The sequence below is a fragment of the Micromys minutus genome (assembly GCF_963924665.1).
Source record: "Micromys minutus genome assembly, chromosome: 8".
Classification (NCBI taxonomy): domain Eukaryota; kingdom Metazoa; phylum Chordata; class Mammalia; order Rodentia; family Muridae; genus Micromys; species Micromys minutus.
In genome coordinates, this window is record NC_137977.1 from 31,584,108 (window position 1) to 31,600,777 (window position 16,670).

The following is a 16,670-nucleotide window of genomic DNA, read 5'->3' on the forward strand; positions in this document are numbered from 1 at the left end:
GTTTTTGCAGTAAAATTGATGAAAAACTAAACAAGAAAAGTGGCAAACAGGGGTAGGGAATAAATATTCCCCACAGACATAATCCACTCAGTAGGACAACGTGTGGCCAACAGTTTAGTTTTCCTCCATCTTCCCTTTACATTTTACTTTATTCCTACTTCATTTACTAAAGATTCCTGTGTGTGTGTGTGTGTGTGTGTGTGTGTGTGTGTGTGTGTGTGTACCCACATGTGGGTTTTCCTAGGACGGTCTGAAGATGGAGTTGGATTACCTCGAACAGGCTATGACAGTTTTTATAGCATTCAACACAAATGGTGGGAGATGTGAACAGCCCAGGTCCTCTGCAAGACCAGCATCCACTTTGAACCACTGAACCAGCTCTTTAACCCAGTCTTTTATTTTATAATTCCTTTCCAAAGTAAGCTAGTTTAAGGTCTTTCGTATGTTAGTTTACATAGTTTCTTTTCAAAAGATAAAGGAAAGTTATTAAAGTTAACAATATATTATCTTACTTTGTATTAATCTTTTTAGGAGCACTACTATTGAGCCAAAAATCCATGAGAGACAAAGAGAATTTTCTCAGTGCTTCTGTATCATTTGCTTTCAACAAAGTGTCTTGTATTTCCATGTGTTCACACACACACACACACACACACACACACACACTTGTGCACACAGGCACTGTTTTGGAAGAACATTCCTTGCATCCTGCTCAATTTTGTCAAGAGCCTGCTGCCAATACTTAGAAAGTTAGCACGAGAACCTCGAGGTTAACCACAGCACAGGCCTTTAGGATGCAACTTTCCAAGAAATGTGCACGCAGTAAGGAGAATAACTTGTCACAAAGACAAACACTTCCTCATTTGGTTTTAAAGACACCTCTTTAGAAAAGCTCTGGGGTAACTTTATGGAGAGAAAAACTGGATTTTTGTTCGAGGGACAAAATACTTCACTGTCTCCTCACTAATGCACAGAATAATATCCTATAAGAAATTAAGAACTGACTACAAGCTTCACCTCTGCCTCTCATTCCATGTGACCTTTGAGGAAGGTTTTCTGATGCTCTCATGCTGGTTTTTCAAAATTCAGATGAGGATGTTGATCTAGATGCTGTGTGTATCTTCAAAGTGCTAGGAAGTTAGCCTTTCCTCTCTGGTGGGATTGTTCAGATCACATCCCAGAACACTTACATGTGAAGAAAAATAACTTGGAGAGAGTATTTTGACATCAGCATCAACACTCAGATATGGTGTAGCATGTTGTTGATCTCAGGCCTGTTCTGTTTTCATGTTGTCAGCACAGAATTGTCTTCATATCCATCTCACTCTCTCTCCTTCCCTCTACTTGTCTTCTTACATGCTCCCCCTTTTATCTGTTGTTCTTACTTCCAAGAAATGGATTTGAGGCAAGTCCACATGCATGTACATGTTAGTTCAGACCAGGGTTCAAAGCTTGCTGGAGACTGTCCTCTACTAGCACAGTAGACATCTGCTTTGTAGTTGTTATTAACCCGACCCCCTCAAAGAACCATGGGAAGAATCTTTTTTATTCTCTAGACTAATTTGACTTATGGGGATGGTTAATAATATACATTGTACCATCTAGAAAATATTTTTATAATTAAATTGTGCCTTGACTGTATGGAGCTTCTAACATAGGGAGACAATTCAAGTGAGTCATTTAAACTGGGAATATGTTTTTCCCTTTGCCTTCTACCCCATGGGTCTGCTGGGATGGCAGCAATATATCCTTTCTCATGTATTAGGACTTTCATAGGGATGCAAGCTGGCTGTCAGATGCCGGCCCTTTGCTGTTATTGTCTTTCAGCTGTCAAAAGAATATAAGTAGGCACTGGCAGGAAATTATTTTCTTTTTCTTTGCAAGGAGCGGATACTCAAAGGAGAACAGAGAGGATTCCTGCACAGCAGGCATTTATGGACTTTTCCGTGGCCGTGTGATGAGTAGGTTGTGGGGATAATCATGGAGAGGCTGCAACCACTGAGTTCTCAACTGGCCAGTCAGCTGGGGAATTCTCTCAGTCATTAACTGCTTGACTGGTTGTCTGAGAGTGCATTCTGATTTGGGTTCATTCTTGGTGACAATCGTGTTGAGCTATAACATAACCTATTGCTGAAGCTTTTAGTCTTGATGTCCATACAAAGCACATAACTAAGAAATTCCATTACAGAATGACATGGTACTATTTCTGCTGTCCCTTAACAATCACCTCTACACGCCCCGTGTGGAATTACTGACTTTCAATATTACAAAACTCTACTCACACAAAATATATTCTTTACTTCTGATAAAAACAAAGTTGAAAATCAAAGAATGGAATTCTTAAGATACCAAAACGCAGTGGTTCATCTATTTCTATATTTAGATTAGTGATAAGAAAAGAAGTTCTATTGTTGTTTTTGGATTCCTGGAAATGAGGCCACCATTACTGACTAGTTGTTCACTATTTCTCCTCCCACTCTTGGACCTTGACTTATGAAGCGACAACATATTTGAGAAGCCAAGTAATACAAACACAGTTAGCCTTTAATGTCTACTGACTAGGCATGACTTAATTTAACTCCCAGTTGAAAATACTCAGAAACATATCTTGCATCCATAATGACCACGTAGAGATTTTTTTTTCTAATCATGATTCTGAAAACATTCAGTTAAAAACTACTCATGTAGCATTTACATTGTATTAGACTTTGTAAGTAGTTTAGAGATGACATACAGTATAGAGAATGACATGTGTAAATGGGAGGAAACTATGGCACCATTTCATTTTAGAAACATGAACATCTGTGTAAAGAGAATCTGGTAGGTCCTAGAATCATTCCCCTAAGTAAAGAAACAGTAAAGAATCGGCAGTGGTATGCCTTTCTTTACTTAGGATTGGACGGTTCTTAATATGATGTTTAAAAAGAAACTAAATTCCGTTCACAGAAACAGTTTGATATTTTTATCTCTTGCTATGTTCCTTTAAGAGAATGAGAACATAAGCCCTTGTAGAGGTGGGCAGCCAAAATTCTTTCACTTTTTATTGCCTCCTGTTGTTTATTTAAATATTTGTCCCATTTTTTAAAGTGTATGTGTGTGTGTATGTATAGTGTAGTGTTTATGTGCATGTGTGATTCGTGTGATTTCAGGTGTCTACCGAGTCCAAGAGGGCATCAGATCCCCTGGAGTTGGATGTACAGGTAGTTGTGAATGAAGCAAGATGCTTTTTGGTCTTCTGGGAATGGAACTCAGTCCTCTAAGAGCACAACAAACACTCTCATGTTTTGAATCATTTTGCCAGCCCAAGCCTCATTCCCTTAATTGAAAAGAGATCCTTCTCAAATTCCTATCATGTGACTGCTGTAAGATTAAGCCTTGCATGCTATCTATTAATTTTTGTTTTCAGATCCACTTTAAAGACTGAAAACTGAGGTCACAAAAATTAGGGAACTTTTCAAAGATAAGCAACCAAAAAGTTGTGATTACTTTTTTTTTAAATTTATAAATTGATGTGCCAGATTTCTCTATGGACTAGTAATAGATTGACACCAAGGCCTCCCTGTGTACTAGTTCTGGTCCTGGATACTCCCTCTGTATTATTTCTCATAATTTTAGCAGTAAGTATGCATGCTTCTCTGGAGAGCACCGTGGCTTTCCCATGACCACACAGGTGGGAAATGGCAACGTAGTGGAGCATAGAGAGTTTGAAGTCATAAGAGTGAGATGTGAAACTTTGAGCTATTTTCCCCAAGTGAATTTCACAGAAAGCACACATTATATACACGTCAATACTGATGGCTTTAATCAAAAATTGAGGACAAAGGATAAATGTAAGTTTATAAAATGTGGTTTTTTTTAATGGCTTTGTTTTAGTTTTCAAGAGAAAATGTGTAGAGCATGAGCATTCCTTACTTTCTGTGTCTTGACTGGGAATAGAGTATTATGGGCTGCCCTGGGTTCCAGCTGCCATGAGGTCTCCGCCATGATGGGCTGCAGCCCAGACTGTGAACCTTCTGCCTTTAAGTTGCTTTTGTCAAGATATTTTATCATGGCAACAGAAAAGTAACTAAGATAGGGGGCATAGAGATATATCTAAAATCATCATGACCAAGTAGGCTTCATCCCTGGGATGCAGGGATGGTTTAATATAAGGAAATCCATCAATGTAATCCACCATATAAACACACTCAAAGAACAAAAGCACATGGTCATCTCACTAGATGCTGAGAAAGCATTTGACAAAATTTAACACACCTTCATGTTAAAAGTCCTGGAAAGAACAGGAATCCAAGGTCCATACTTAAACATAATAAAAGCAATATACAGCAAACCAACAGCCAACATCAAACTTAATGGTGGGAAACTTGAAGCAATCCCACTAAAATCAGGGACTCGACAAGGCTGCCCACTCTCCCCCTACCTATTCAACATAGTACTGGAAGTCCTGGCTGGAGAAATTAGACAGCAAAAGTAGATCAAGTGGATACAAATCAGAAAGGAAGGGATAAAAACATCACTCTTTGCCAATGACATGATAGTGTACTTAAGTGGCCCCAAAAATTCCACCAGAGATCTCCTACAGCTGATAAACAAGTTCAGAAAAGTGGCTGGATACAAAATTAACTCAAACAAATCAGTAGCCTTCCTATACTCAAAGGACAAACATGTGGAGAATGAAATTAGGAAAAAGTTACCCTTCACAATCGTCACAAAAACTATGAAATACCTTGGTGTGACTCTAACTAAGCAAGTGAAGGACCTGTATGACAAGAACTTCAAACCTCTAAAGAAGGAAATTGAGGATGATCTCAGAAAATGGAAAGATCTCCCATGCTCATGGATTGGAAAGATCAATATTTTAAAAATGGCCATCCTACCAAAAGCAATCTACAGATTCAATGCAATCCCCAACAAAATTCCAAACAAGTTCTTCATAGAATTGTGCAATTTCATATGGAATAACAAAAGACCTCTGTAGATATTATGGTTAGGTAGCTTGGTGTTTTTGTGGGACTCCTAACAGTGGGAGTGTGATTCTTACTCTTTGCCTGCTCTTAAGACTCTTTTTCTCTTCTTGGTTGCTGTATCCATCCTTATTATGAAGGGAAGTGCCTAGTCTTATTGTAACTTTTTATGCCATGTTCAGGTGATATCTCTGGGACATCTGCTCTTTTCTGAAGAGAAAATGGAGGAAGAGTAAATTTGAGGGCGGTGACTAGGAGGAAAAGAAGAGAGACTGAGGTTCAGATGTAATACATGAGAGGAGAATTGGTTTTAAAGTAGAGAAGCACACAGGCACACCCACACAAGAGCCAGACTCAGGACATCAAGGGAGTGGATTTGGAATCCCAAATACAAACAACCCTAACCCCTGGAAGGGCATGGGTACTGTAAATGTTTTCAGTGATATAGAACAGTTACTCTTCTGTTAGACTGAATTAATCAACTTAAACAAAAGGGGGGAATCCACTACTACACTTAAGCTCAGACATGTCCAGAACAGGCCTTGCATAGTGAACTTGGCCATAAATTTTCCATCTTGTTTATCTTTCTTCACCTGTCTGCCTGTCCAGGTTGCTTCCATTAAGACTGTGACTCATTTATATATAAGGCTTATATATTTGGTTGAATTGTAAATCATCCTCTTTTTTTTGTAAAATTATACTTAGAGAATAAATCTGATACAAAGGCTGGTAAGATGGCTTAGCAGGGAAAAACTGCCACCAGGCTGAAGAAGACCTGAGTTTGTTCCAGAAATTACATGAATAAAAAAAAAAATGGACATTAACAAGTTGTACTATGACATTCACACACATGCAAGAGCACATATTATGTAGACATACACACATATAAAAGTAAATATAACTAGGCTGATTTTTAAACTTGTGGATTACTCAGAAGCAGATGGGGCTTCTTTCATATATACTGACTCTGTAACTTTGCCACATTAGGATCCAGCATGGACTTCCCAAATGACTGTTACAGTCTTTATCATAAGCAGAACAAACGAGCTGGGTGCATGAAGTTGTAACATTACCCCCAGCATTGAGCTGCTGTGGCAGTCACAGTGAGGATGTGACTGTTGAGTGTTAGTCACAGACCTAAAGGTCTTGATATTCAGGGCCTGAGTTATAACACTAGGAGGTGGTTCCACAGCTCCAAAGAGGAATGGAGTACAGATTCTTCCAGAAGCAAAGACAACAAAGGACAATAAGGGAATTGAAATGACAAATGGACAGAGATATGAGACTGCAGGAGTTGAGGAGTTATAAAGAGATGAAGGGAGGAGCTATGAGCCATGGTTGCTGCAACACTTTGAAAGAATCCTCAGAGGATCAGATAAAAGTCCTGACACCCAAGCTCAACAGGTATAAATGCTGCCACTGACACCACAAGCCCAGGGCTGCAAGCCTCAACCTTAAGAACATAGAGCCTTAAGGCTCCAACTTTTCAAGCTTGTAATCATAATCCTCTAGTGCTTAAGATTTAGAGCCATAAGACTCTGGATTTGAAGGTCCAGTATGTGAGCTTCTAGAACTAGTATTATTAATGTCAAGCAAAGTGCCCCTTTTGTCTGTCCATGGTTCTTATCTGGTTGGAGTAAAAGGGCCTCCTGTCAACTATTGATGATCTTTTGAGCCCCTTAGCTTTAGTGGAAAGACTACATCATCTGCTCTTAGTCCAGAGTCATTTTGCTCTGGTTGAAAAGCTCATGTCTTCACATTCAAATCGGTTTCTTCAGTGATGATACTTTGTTCTATGAAGTAAGGTAGAAAGGTTAGAACAGGGAACATGTGCACACTGCATTTGCTGCTGAGGGTTGAAAAATCAGATTCACCAGAGTGAAATTGACTAAGTAATTTATCTTAGTGATTTGACTTTCCATAAGTGTGGATACTAATTAAACCATCATCTTAGAATCCTGGGCATTGCTTGGCCCCCCCAAACATCAAGGTAGTCAAGAAGAAAAGATGGGGTGTGTGATGGTTAATTTCAACAGTCAACTTGGTGAGATTTAGGTCACTTGAGAAACAGGTGGAGGTGGAATTATCTTGATTATGCTCATTGAGGTGGGAGGTACACTGGGTGATGCCATTCTCTGGCTTTAGATACTGAAATGACTATAAAGCAGAAAGGTTGAGCTCCAGCCCTCATTGCTGTTTGCTTCCAGACGTCAGAAGCAATGTGACCAGTTTTCTCAAGATCTTCTTGCCACAACAGCCTCTACTTTGAGCTAAACTCCTCCTTTTCTCTTTAAGTTGCTTTTGTCAGAGCTCTTTATTACAGCACTGGAAAGGTAGCTAAGACGGCCACAGTGACTGTAAGAGTAAGAGTGACTTTGGTCTCACTCTCTAGGCAATTCAACCAAATTCTTCTACAGTTGCTGGGGCGAATGCACCTTGCACATGTAACTACGTCTAGAAGTTGACTTTTAGGAAAGAAGATTACCCTAAATGATTCGAGTCACCTGAACCACCTGAAGAGAAGATCTGAGGCTACATAGAGGGAATTCTAGTTGTAGAAGCAGCTTCAATCTGTGCTCAGTGCTGACTGTTGAGTCTACACTAGAGATATCACACTTGCCTAGCCAGCCTACAGAACCACATCGGACAGCACACCAACACACACATCAACAAATATTCTTTATTTGTTCAGATTTTGCTGTGATTTATAGAGCGTTGATATAAATGCAAGTAAGCAAACCTTGGCTAGAACCACCCAGGCTGCATCAATCCTTAGCTAGCTGTAGGCCTTCATCTTTGCTAAAGCTGATGACCTGAAAGAGAAGCTACTACCTGCTGTCACAGAAGAGGCACCTTGACCAGGAGATGGAAAAGCTGAAGGTGGTAGGAGCTACCACAGATTGGCCACTGTCTACTTCTACCAAACAGAGCTAACTGGTAGTATCCACAGGCCACAGTACCCAACTCTATTCTGACTTTTCTAGTATAATGTGATGGTTAGATTACTTCTACTGAGAAAGACAAGCAGTCCCCCTTTCCCTGGGGCACTGAGCAAGTATGAACCACTGTTACTCTGAGTTTGAAGCTATTCTACAAAGTTCCAGGTCAGCCAGGGCTACCTACTGGTACCCTGATCAAATCAAACCAAATAAAACAATAGCAACAAATAAAACACAAATTACATTAAAAACACCCTAAGTTCCTTAAACTTTTATTGTAAGCATTCCTTTTGATGTTTGTCTTCCTACAATTGAGCAGATTTGGGTGAATGGGGCACTGGAATTCCTTACCTAGAATCTGGTGGACTCTCATGTGCTGCCCTAATTTCTCTGAGCATAAGGATGAGCAATAAAACAACCAGTGGGGCTACTGTTATGCCAACACTGGTCACTTCATACACCCCCTGGGTGTGTTTCCTTCAGCCTTAGTCATGGCTATTTCAATCCATTTGTCTTAGATGTTTTATTCTAAGCCTCAGCGAACCCTAGATGACCATGAATGCATTTCTACTTAGCAGAAGAGAGCCTGTTTCCTGGTCACCTGCTGTGACTGTTTTTAGAGGCAAGGCTGTGACTGGTGCAAACACAACCTTCATTTGCATTTGAGACATGCTGTGATTAGTTCAAACACTTCAATGGTTCTGTACAAAGGCTTCACAGGCAGGCATATGCAGGGAGGCTTCTTGGAATTATCAACAGGACACTTTGTTGTGTAGATCTTAGAGCATAGCTGTATACCTATGTCTGATACAGTCTAGACACTGGGGCTTCTCTTCTCAGGAAATGAAGAGAAGAGGAACTGAAAGAATAAAAATATAGCCTACCCCCCCAAGGACTCCAAGCTACCTCACTCTAAAGGAGCCTTAATACCCCTGCCCATGAAAGCCACAAGCCGAGCCTGAGCCAGGCCTAGTAAGTTAACAGGAGATAAGCTGACTGTTTATCTGTTGTCTGCAAACTGCTCACACCATAGAAACCCCCCACCCTAGTGACATATCTTGACTGCCATGGTCACCCCCACCTAGGAGAACACAAATACAGACCTCTGAGACTATAGGGAACAGATTGGTCCATGGAGTGCAGGTTTTTGCTATGAAATGATTGGTTTGTGATTCGCAGGCTTTGCCATGATTGGTTTGTGATTCGCAGGCTTTGCAATGATTGGTTTGTGTAAGGAAAAGATGACGGGGCACCAATGAAAGGAAAAGTCACTGAAAGGAAAAGTCACAGGGCACCAATGTTGTGAAAGGATGACGATCCGAGTCACGGCACCAATGTTAGGGGAAGGATGAAGAGAGGGGGGAGCATATGGCCCATGAAGGTGCGGCCGAGGCCTGGGGGCAAGGGAGATGCCTCTGGGGGGGGGTCCATGTTGGGAATCCCTTCCCTGAGGGACCAGCCACACAACAGTATAGTACGGAATAGAGTTTATTCAGGTCATGGGAGAGTTAAGAGGGTGGTAGAGACAGAGAGAGAGAGAGAAGTAGAGGAGTAGAGGCCGGCCATGAGCACGTGGGAGAGAGGGGGAAGGGAAAGGGAAGTGGAGGGGTAGGAGTGGGAGAGCAAGGCTGCAAGAGCAAGAGAGGCCAAGAGAGAGAGGAGGGGTCAAGCAGCTCCTTTTATAGTGTCAGGTCACTGGGGCGGAGCATACCTGGCCACTGCTGGGTAATTGAGGGGTGGGGTATACCTGGCTGTTGCTAGGTAACTGAGAGGGGGTTTGCAGAATCCCAACAGTGTGTGATTCCCAGGCTTCCTTGTGAACCCTATAAAAGCTGTCCCGATTCTCCTTTCAGTGTCCGTAACCCTCTAACCCTGCCTGGTATATGGTTGTGGGCCCCAGCACACTTGAAATAAAAATCCTCTTGCAGTTTGCATCAAGACCATTTCTTGTGAGTGATTTGGGGTGTTGCCTTTCCTGAGTCAGAGGTTGGAGAATCATCAATCCTCACTTTAAGGGTTGGAGAATCCCGGATCTGAGAGTCCTACAGAACTTGTTCTTACTCTCCACAGTTTGAGGTTTTAGAAATACAAGGTCAGAGGAAACTACACTGAGTTTTGTGTTTCCAATTAAATAGAAAAAACTCTCTATCATAGAGCATCGGAAAACTTCATAGAGTGGTCTCGGGATTAAAGAAATGTCCATACCTCAAAGTGTTTTCCTCAGGACAGCCTTGGGCCACTGCATGTGGGGGATTCTCTAATGGCATCAGAATAGTGTGTGGCTTAGCAGAAGAACTTTTTAAAGGCCTTTGGAGGAGCTAGTAATTTTTTGTTTTTGTTTTGTTTTTACCTGTGGAAGAAAAGAATGCAGGATAATGACTTTACACATAGATACCTTTAAGGAACCTGCTTGAGCATACTGAAGCTTGGATGTGCATCCACAAAACAGATTTTATCAAAAAAGTCCTTTGCACAAATTCACTCACATCAACTCTAATTCAGAGTTGGGTGGCCATAATATTTCATGTTTGTTGAGCTTTTGGTCTCTGGTACAAGCAGGGCATACAGATGCACCCACGTTTAATCCCTAACAAACTCCATGGAGTATCTACGATGACAAAGGAGAGCTGAAGCACAGTTGGGAAAGCCAACTGACATCTCCATATAAGCATCCGGGATGAACAGGAGCTGCAGAGTCTTCCTCTAGCATCTCCCCTGGAACCCAGCCTGCATCCCTGACAGGAACAAGGTGCTCTGTACCCTGTCTTCATGAGGGTGTGGGAAAACACACAGGGTGACTACACTGTGGCAGGGAACTGAATCCAAAGGGACTGATGCCTAGCTCATAATTTAATGAGATTGAATTAATTAGAACCTGCCATTTAGGTTCATCCTGGCTAAATGCAGTTAAATAAATAATAAACTTTTGTGACACTGAAGTCGACTCTGAAGGAAAAATATCTACAGACTGGAAGGAAGAGGACCTAGAAAAACAGTCAAGTGTCAATGGCTTAGTGCTTCCCACCCAAGGCACTGCCAGGCTACTGGGCCTTGGGAGGTTTTTCCAATGCAGTGCGGTCCCTTCCTGGGGGGTCCCGATCCTCTACAGCCTCCAGGGGGTAACAATGCCTTTCCAGATATCAAAGATATCAGATTAACAGAATCAAAGATACTATGTGTTTTCAGAAAGCAATCTTTGCAGAAAGGAGCTTGGGAATAGAGTCAGTTTAGAATTTTCTAGACTAGCAGTCTGCTCTAGTTTATGCTGAGCGTAGGAAACCAGGCAGATATATCTCCACTCTCTCTACCTTTGTGGTCTACTGGGGCTGAGAATCCACAGTAGGCACCAGAATTGGACCTGCGGGTGGCTCGCCACAGGCCCTAGGGTCACAACAGTGCAAGCAGAGGAGTCTGCAGTCCTCAGATAGCAGACAGTCAGAGAGGACAGAGAAGATGGCAGTTTTCAGTACTCTGTATACCTTTTATTATGCATGACTATGAGTTTAACCTGCCAAGAATGTTGCAAGGAGGACTCTCTCTCTCTCTCTCTCTCTCTCTCTCTCTCTCTCTCTCTCTCTCTCTCTCTCTCTCTCTCTCTCTCTCTCTCACACACACACACACACACACACACACACACAGAGAGAGAGAGAGAGAGAGAGAGAGAGAGAGAGAGAGAGAGAGAGAGAGAGAGAGAGAGAGAGAGAGAGAGAGAGAGAGAGAGAGAGGATAATTCTAATAATACTAATGTGAAATAAACGTGGTAGCTAGACTGAACAGCGACAATAAAGAGACATCTTTGCCATTCAGAGAATTTATGAAAATTCGTTGCTTCTGGAAGGCTCTCAAACTCCACAAGCCCTAGCGGGTGAGCTCCCAGCAGCAGCTGGAAGCTGATCTATAAATAGCATGGGGTGGGGAGCGCCCCTGGAGCCCAGCGGGCGGGTGTGATCCCCGGCTCTCCCCAGAGCGGGGCGCACGCTCCCTGCCTGGGAAAGCCGGCAGGCAGGCTGCGCACGGCATTAACCCCTATGGCGCCGCGCTAGCTGCCGACCAGGAGCAGAAAAAGCCCCGCATCATTGTTTGCTTTCTCACTCTAAACCACTGTGAATTAGAATAAGCCACCCCTGTAATTAGGTCCTATGTCTCCATTCCCCACACGCAGAGAGCATGAAATTTGTCCTGGGTCCTTTTATTTTTTGAGACGCTTCAATCCAAACCTTAAAAATTCAAATCATCCCCAAATTTGGTCTTGGGCATGATGTTTCTAGCACAGGGTTCCCTCTCCTGTGCTTTAGACTGTTTATGAACAATTGTTTTTTTCTGGGAGAGAAATGCCAAGCAGAGGCTGTACAGGCATGCATGCCTCTGTGTGTGTGTGTGTGTGTGTGTGTGTGTGTGTGTGTCGGTGCGCGCACCCGCGTTTATTTTTAGCTCACGCACAACCCTTGGTAGCCTCAAGGTCGGCGACAACCCTGATCAGTCGGGGTCCCCCCGCCCACCAGTGCTCTCCCGCCTGCCTGCCAAGGACGTGGGAAGGAGGAAGTCCCCCAGTGGTGGCGGGGCATCTTGGGGAGCCCTGCAATTTCAGCACTGTCGTACTGGAGCGGGGACAAGCAGAAGCCTGTCCCCAAGGTGTGGACTTGGACCTTCACCAGTGGGCAGCTGGGGCCTGGCTGGTCCCAGCTTCGCCCCCGGCTCGCTGCCCACCTCCAGGGGCTCCTTGCAGCCCCTTGGCTCTCGGCCAGCTGTCACGGAATTTGGCTCTGAAAAGCTGCTGGTCCTGGCCAGGATCCCTGGTCCATCTCAAATGGAAACAGTTCCTCCTGAGGAATCGGCTGGGAATCTCAGTGGAAATGCCCTGGGGCTGGGCCCCCTGACATGTTTAAGCAAGGCCAAGCTTACCACTTTGAGGCAAGGGATGCTTCAAATGGAGCGGGATTCCGGGTTACAGATGGAGGTAAGCCCTCAACTGAGATGGCACTGACTGGGGACTACAGTTCTAATGAGGCCAGCTTCCCCCAGGCAAGATGAAGAGGTTTGCCTCCCTTGCCCGACCCAGGCCTCTGGTCATCCAGTCTTTTCCTAATACCACTTTTACCTAGCCTCCCCACTCCCGAGAGAAAAGTATTCCCCTGTGTGGGTATGGGCGGGGTTTCCTCTGGTTTCAATTTCAGCATCTTACTGTTTACACTAGAAGGTCCATTCCACGCTGATCTGAAGTACCCCTCTTGCTCTTTCAGCCTTTTCCCTTGCTTTAATTCTCTGCTCCTCTCTTTTCTTGTCTTGTGTGCCCTCACCAGTTGTCTTTCTAACTCGCCTGTCTGTCTTCTCTTTGAAACTGAGCCAAAATAAAAAGAGGGAGGGAAGAGTGCTGTGATTCTGTATGTGATGCAAGCTTGGGAGTAAGGGGGGTGGTGGCTTGTGAGGTACCCACTCATTAAAAACCTGGACACATTCTCAGCTTGGCTTCATCAGCACCAACGACAGGATGATTTTCTTGACAAGAAATAGAATTCCTTGGGCTTATCTGTCTGCTTTGCTTGGCTATGAGAACCAGAACCTTTAAGACCAGGTAGATGCTAAACATGAGGGGCAGTAGGTACTCTGGAAAGCCATGCTAGTCTGAGTCCTTTATACCCAAGCCAAGGAAAGGTAACAGCAGTGCTAAGCCTTTCATGATAATAACCGCATTTATCAAGCAGTAGGTACACTTGCATTATTCTAAGAAATCTATGCATGGTAATGCTCCCAGGATATCACATAAAGCAGTTCTTTTCATGGTTGAAGCAACGCAGGAACAGATGTGTTAAGTCATTTGACCCTGCTCAGAATGACTGGAGACGCTGAGATTGAAACTCACTGTATCTGGTTCTAGAGCAATGCTCTTGTACACTCTTCGTCTGTCACACGACACTGTCCCTCGTGTATTCAAGTGTCTGTGCTGTGTTCAATGCAGTTCTTAGCCACCAGAGGTAAAAGAATGAACAAGGCAGCCAAGATTGTCTTGTTCTATTTGAGGGAGACAGATGATAATCAGTGGACGAGCTAGACCGCCCCAGATAATGATACGTTCATAAAGAAAACAGAACAGGGCAATGCACAAAACGTAGCTCTGTGGTGTAGGCTGAGGTGCAGCCCAGATGGTAAGGTGTTTTCCTAGAACACACAAAGCCCCAGGTTTCACCCTTTAAGTCCTATAGTCCAACTACTTGAGAGATAAAGGCAGGGGGTTCATAAATTCATGGTCAAGCCAACATGAGATACAGAAGACCCGTCTCTCTCAGAAAGCAAAAACGACATGAGTAACAACAAGCAAACTAAAAGTTGTCCCCACATAGAGAACAGTGAGTGAAACCTTGAAGAGTTTAGACTACAGATTAACCCATCAATGTAAGAATTAATCACAATTACCTCTAACAAACACTCAGGCAAAACTGAAGACTACACTGAAGTCTTCCAGATCGTCAGCATTCAGACGATGAAAAGAGTACATGGGTCCACAGCATCTTCATACCTCACTGCAGGGACACACAACGTTGGAAATAGAGTGTCATTCTACACCGATCATTTGTCACATCTGTGACCCAACTCATGAGCAAATGGGCACATTTTCAGGAAGAGACAAGTAAACAGACATATGCTACAGTCTGGCTTCCAGTAAACAAAAACATGGAAGGGACCTCGGTACCTGCTACTAGGGAGTGGCTACAGTAGCCTGGAGTAGCCACATGGGGGGAATATTATATAGCCATCAAAACCAAATAGGGTACTGGGGATGACTCGGGTAAAATGGCCACTGTGACACCACAAGGACTTGAGTGTGAATCCAGAGCCTGTGTAAAAACACCAGCCATAACAATACACACCCATAATCCTTGCCCTGAGGATGCATGGATAAGATGTCTGGAAGTTTGCTGTCCAACCTGTCAAGTTGACTTGGCTACTGAAAAGACTCTCTTAGGAAGAAAGGTGGAGAGAGACTGAGGGATATGCTTGAGATCTACCTCTGGCCTCTACATACATACATACACATGCACACACCCATATATGTATGTGCACAAAATTTTTAAAAAGTAGACTAAATGACTTGCAACAATATTATTGTTTTATCCATCTTTTATTCACTTTGCGTTGCCCCCTACCAGTTACCCCCTCTCCTTCCCCCTTCTCCTCTGGGGTTGGGGACCACTGGGTATCCCCACATACTGGCACATCAATTAGTGGCAGGGCTAGGTATATCCTCTCCCACTGAGGCCAGACAAGGCAGCCCAGCTAGAAGAACTTATCCCACAGACATGCAGCAGCTTTTAGGACAGCCCCCACTCCAGTTGTTTGGGACCCACATGAAGACCAAACTGCACGTCTGCTACATATATGTGGAGAGGCCTAGGTTCAGCCCGTATATGCTTGTTGGTTGGTGGTTCAGTCACTAAGATCCCCAAGGGTCCAGTTCTTCCTTTTATTAATAACGTAATCTTATTATTAAAGATGTAATAATCTTAAGTGAAAAGTTGAACATGAAGACCACATATAGCATGAGTTTTAAAATTACATTCAAAACAACTAAGATCAAAAGCCTAACTATTTAAGAATATACAAAGACAAGTGACCCAGGAAACCAAGAGAAATGTGACCACAAAATTTTTGATAATGCCCCCCTTAGATGGGAGAAACAAGGACACACTATGGTTGGTTACCCACAAGTAAGAGGTTCAGAGCTGAGTTTTGGCAGGAGGGGCAGGAGGATGTATTACAGCACTAAAAGCAAGTTGCCATTAGCCAAGTACAACAGGCCGTGCATGGAAGAGAATGAAAGTATGAGATGAGCCAGGTAGAGGTCAACTCAGTGTTTATACCCCAGGCTGAAGAAAGAGCTCCAGTCAGTGCAAAGGAGCTGGGCTTTTCTAGAAAAGAGGAAGGCAGCCAGAGCAAGAGCAAGCTAGTAGGTCACAGGAATGAACCACGGCCAAATCACGAAACGCTACAATGCACAGGGTGAAAAACTGATGGATGGTGAACTGTGAAGTGAGACAGTTGAGGTAGCTGAAGATTATAGGGGACCATTTTGGGTTTCCTGCAAAGAACAGGCAATGATGTAGACTTTGGGCAGGCCCCTGCAGTAGTGGAAGGAAGGCTTCTGCAGTAGTGTAGGAGAAAAAAATGGTAGCAGGATTATGAGTTTCTGAAGCTTATTTGCTACACAAGGTACTCAGCCTGAGGAAGGATCAAGTCACTAAGATCCAGCTCGCCTCCTGCGAGCAAGAGTCTAGGTGCTGGGCAGGGTAGGTGAGCACATCTGTCAGATTGCAGAGGGCTCTTTGACCTCAGGTAACCTCATGGTGACTCAGGGAGGTAAAAATAGACTTGAAGAGAAATGAATATACTTCTCAGATTTTAGAGTTCGTATGACTGGATATTAGGGTTGAAGAAGACTAGAAAATAACCAGAGATAATTCCTGGAGCTTCTTTTTCTTTTCTTTTCTTTTCTTCTTCCTTGTGTTGTTTAACTGCAAGCATATCAACTCTATTTACAGACAAGCTGAGATACATGGTATTCAGAAGGGAAAACCACATTTCACACATGTTAACTTAAAACCGGAAATGTGAACATCATGTAGAGCATTGGACACCATCAAAAGGACCAGGGACAATTTAGGACAAGAGACACAACTGGAAATTCAAGGTCATGCTATATTATGATAGAGCACAGTTGTCAATGTGCAGGCAAAATACTTTACACAGAGAAATTCTACTTTCTTTTCTTTTC

The 16,670-nt window shown here is 43.2% G+C and overlaps 1 protein-coding gene and 1 pseudogene across 2 annotated transcripts in view; one reads left to right on the forward strand and one right to left on the reverse strand.

Moving 5' to 3' along the window:
- Nucleotides 1-16,670, reverse strand: part of LOC308423374 — a 223,387-nt pseudogene that overhangs the window by 179,259 nt on the left and 27,458 nt on the right. The window lies entirely within an intron of this gene.
- The window catches only part of LOC308423708 (uncharacterized protein), a gene marked incomplete at its 5' end in the record, with an annotated part of 32,641 nt that continues 22,202 nt past the window's right edge, over nucleotides 6,232-16,670 (forward strand). The window contains 2 exons of the mRNA XM_080920510.1: nucleotides 6,232-6,368; nucleotides 12,356-12,860. Coding sequence (XP_080776636.1) covers nucleotides 6,232-6,368; nucleotides 12,356-12,860 — 642 coding nt within the window. The remainder of the gene's footprint in view (nucleotides 6,369-12,355; nucleotides 12,861-16,670) is intronic.